Genomic DNA, 3908 nt, shown 5'->3' on the forward strand with positions numbered 1-3908 from the left:
TTTTGTTTTATTTATATCGATGTGTATTGCGTGATCAGTATTGGATCTTTGTGAAAATTTGGTAAGAAAATGATGAAAATTTTTCAACTAAATTTAAAATAAATATATGTATTTTTTTCAATTTTCAATTTTTACACATGTTCACAGATTGTGATTTTTCTTTCCTTTTCATTGGTGACATTGGTCGACCTTTATTTTTCTTTTTATTCAACTGTACAAGCAAGAAGGAAGCAAAAGAAAACAAAAAGAATTCTTGCGTGCATGTGTATTCTTTATGTTTCGTGCATCTTGTTCACTTATTAATAATAATAATTATTATTATTATGATTTTTTGACGTCAGCATAATAATAATAATAATAATAATAATAAGCCGATTTATCTGTCGTAGTTGATGTTGAGTGACGTTTGATTATTTTCAAGAAAGAAAAAGGAAAAATACTGTAAAAGAATTATCAAGCTGAAAATAGAAATTCACCCATTATATCCGTCTTGAGAAAAATGAAATTTAATATTTTGATATCATTTTTTGTCTTCAATGCAACTGGTGATGTGTAATTAGTATTTTTTTTTCTCAACCGATGCGTGCGTGGTCGTTATTGCGTAATAAAAGACAAATGGCTATTTGTATGCATGTATGTATGTATGTATTTATTTGAATTTTTTCTTTTCTTTCACTTTCTTGTTGTACTTGAAAAGCTCAAAGTTCTGTTATCATTATTTTTTTATCGGCGTTGGTAATGTTGTTCAGTGCTGCTGCGAGCATTATTGTTGTTGAAGCTCATCAATCTTTTCCTCTTTGAAGCATCATGTTGTACAACTTGTGTATGTCTTTTTGAATTTAAAGAAAGAAAAAAATTTTTTTTCACGTTGCATGATCTCAACTATTATTATTTTTGAACTGTATTTATTTATATTTTTATTCAATTTCATATCTTTATTTATATATGTGTATATGTATACGGTATCGAATGTAAATCTGGGATTATATATCACTGCTATCAGTGTCACTGTTGTTCTATTGTGATAAATTTTTGTTTCTCTCTCTCTCTCTCTCTTTGTTGATCATATCATATTAAAAAGAATAAAAGGTATAATTTTTTTTACAAAATTTATAATATTTTTTTATTTTAATATTTTTTATTAATGAAAAAAATTATTTTCTTTCTGCTCTCCACCTCTCATTTCAACATCTTTTCATCAGCATTGTGATTTTTTTGAAAATTTGTGACGTAATGAAAGTGAGCTTGTTTTTCTGGCGAAAATGATCATCATCTGGTGTAAAAGTTTTTATTTTATTATATTATATGTGAAGATGATGCTTTTTCATCATTTATTCCTCTGATATAAGCCTATGAGAGAATGTTTCAACCGAGCTCACACGTTTCTTTCAATCTCTCTCTCTCTTTCTTTCGTCACGTCACGTCACGTCACATCTTGAAAAATTCCAACGCTATTAACTAAAACTCGGTCTGCTGTTATCATTATTATTAACATTATTAAAAAGTAAAAGTAAAGTAATAATTGTATAGTTTTTGGCTTTGTTGAAAGAAATTATGAAAATTTATTTATTTATTTTTTAATATTTCTGTATTGAATTGCTTTTTTTTTAATTAAAATGTATTATATATCGAATCTTATTTGAAGAAAAACCCTGTCCGTCTTCTTTGCCTATCTGTTGTAGAAGCGATGATGTTTTTATAAGCAATAATGTTTATTGAAATTAAAATGTTGATAATGAAATTCAATTACAATTTAGATTTGCATAGATATTTTATTATACGATTGAATGGAATGAATGATAACAGCTTTGTGATTGTTATAGAATTTTTAATTGATTGATTGATTGATTGGATTATAAAAGTTGATCTTTGAAAGTTAAACTTTTGTTGTTGTCGACGTGTTGTTTGTTATTTTGTTAACTTGTTAATGAAAATTCATTCAATTAATTACTTTTAAAGGTAATGAATTGAATTTGAAAAAGAAGTGAAATGTTTGTTTTCACATTATTATTTTTAGAAAATAAATAAATGCATATATATTTGTTATAATTTACAAATGATTTAATTATATTTTTATTTAAAAAGTAGAAAAAGTAAATTGTTTTGATTACTGTTGAAGGGAATTTTTAGTTGTTGTTGTTGTTGTTTTTTATTTTGAATGAAAAATACGGACCATTGTAGCCAGTTGGTGGTGGTTTGATGGAAAAAAATTGTCTTTGAAAACTTCATTTTCGTCTTCCTAGTAATTGAATTACATCATCGGATAAAAAATAATTTAAATTTGAAACGTGATCATTGGCCGTGCTGTTTTGAAATTCGATTAACATTTCAATATTTTATTTTTGATTTCAATTCAATTCAGTTTCTCTTTTGTCGATGATAATGAAGCTGAACAAAAAGAAAATTTTCACAATCAGAAAAAAAATTATTGTTGTGCTGCTGCTGTGTTAGAACAATTTCACATTTTTTGTTTTAAATAAAATCAAAAAAAAAATTTTCTTTTTCAAATAGTATGTACGAATTTGTTGTATGCTGCTTGTCAACAATGCCGTGCAGTAGTGGTGTTTATTTATTTATTTGTTTGTTTATTTTTTCAATTTGCACTGCGGGTCGGGTATATTGTTTATACATCGTCGACGTGCGTCATCGTGTCGACTTTTGCATCAGACGAAGAAATGAAAATGTTGTTGTTCACTTGTGATGACGTCAATTTTAGTTTTATGTGGTTTTTGTTGTTGTTGTTGTTGTTGTGATTATTTAAATTTTTCCATATTTGAATTTGTTTTTTAAAATGAAAAAATGTTGTCGATTGTAGGGAGTTTGATGTCGCACGGTGCCACGTCGGGACTGTTGCATTACGCGCAGACGACGACCGACGGCAACGGGCAGATCCTTTTGCCGAGCACGTTCGTGCGTGGCGACGTGTGCCGTGGCGTCAAATTGGAGCCGTACGATTTCGCCGCCGTCAGCGGCGACTTGCTCGGCTTGAAACCGGTTTCGACCAGTTCGGCGCTTTCGGCGCCGGCTGCGGCCCGGTCGGCCGGCGCGGCCGCGGCCGCCGCGGCTCTGGTCAACCAGGGTCTGTTGCCGGCTTTCACGCCCCCTTCGGATGTCAATTGTTCGTCGCCGTCCAAATCGACGTCGTCGTCCACGCCGAATCCTTCAGGTCCCGAAGAAGCGGTCAGGAAGCGCGAACTTCGGCTGTTGAAAAACAGGTAAACAAAATATTGTTTGCTTTTTTGTTGTTTGTTGTTGTTGTTGTTCTTGTTCTTGTCACTGTAATTAATAACAACAACAACTACTACTGTAGGGAAGCAGCCAAAGAGTGTCGAAGAAAGAAAAAAGAATACGTGAAATGTCTTGAAAGTCGGGTTACTGTACTCGAGACGCAAAACAAACAACTCATTGAAGAGTTGAAAAATTTGAAAGAACTCTACTGTCAAAAAGCCGATTAAACACAACGAACGTCATGTTATTATTTTTTTTCGTCCAAACCCGATGATCGACATTCAACAGTGAAAAAAAAGCCTTTCTTTTTTTTGTTTTTAAAATTTATTCTATTGCTTTTGTCCCTCCCCCCCCCCTCTTTTTTTTCTTCTTACTGTATACAATCCCAATTTCTCATTCGTCGTCGTCCATAAAAGGAGAAAGTGTGTGCAGGCAGATATTTGCAAATCAAACGAACTTTTTTTTCTTTTTTGTTTGAATAATTATATTATCATTTGCCATCTCTTTTCTCTCTCTCTTATTTATGCTTTGCTTTGCTTTGTTTTGTCTGCGATGAAATTGTTCGACAAAAAAAAATTTCTCCGATGAGTGAAGCAAAACAGAGTATTCTCGGTGTCTTTTTTCCCGGTTCCACGATTCACATTTTTTTTTTTCATTTCGTGTTTCATTTTCAAAAAAAA

At 31.4% G+C, this 3908-nt stretch overlaps 1 protein-coding gene across 1 annotated transcript; it reads left to right on the forward strand.

Annotated features, from left to right (window-relative positions):
• The first annotated feature begins 579 nt into the window (after positions 1–579).
• Tsp_12770 (cAMP response element-binding protein) lies at positions 580–3455 on the forward strand. The gene is made up of 4 exons (XM_003370526.1): positions 580–633; positions 1646–1692; positions 2363–2446; positions 2816–3455. The coding sequence occupies exons 1-4, from the start codon at positions 580–582 to the stop codon at positions 3453–3455; spliced, it is 825 nt and encodes a 274-aa protein (XP_003370574.1).
• Positions 3456–3908: the final 453 nt, after the last annotated feature.

This window comes from Trichinella spiralis, assembly GCF_000181795.1.
Source record: "Trichinella spiralis strain ISS 195 chromosome Unknown Scfld613, whole genome shotgun sequence".
Taxonomy (NCBI): domain Eukaryota; kingdom Metazoa; phylum Nematoda; class Enoplea; order Trichinellida; family Trichinellidae; genus Trichinella; species Trichinella spiralis.

What these genes read in the sequence shown, in the direction of transcription:
- Tsp_12770 (XM_003370526.1), top strand. Translation starts at nt 580, where the DNA reads ATGCGTGCGTGGTCGTTATTGCGTAATAAAAGACAAATGGCTATTTGT. An exon ending in AAATGGCTATTTGTATGCAT is followed by an intron (nt 634 to 1,645) that starts GTATGTATGTAT and finishes TCTTATTTGAAG; the next exon opens with AAAAACCCTGTCCGTCTTCT. An exon ending in TATTGTTGTGCTGCTGCTGT is followed by an intron (nt 2,447 to 2,815) that starts GTTAGAACAATT and finishes TGTCGATTGTAG; the next exon opens with GGAGTTTGATGTCGCACGGT.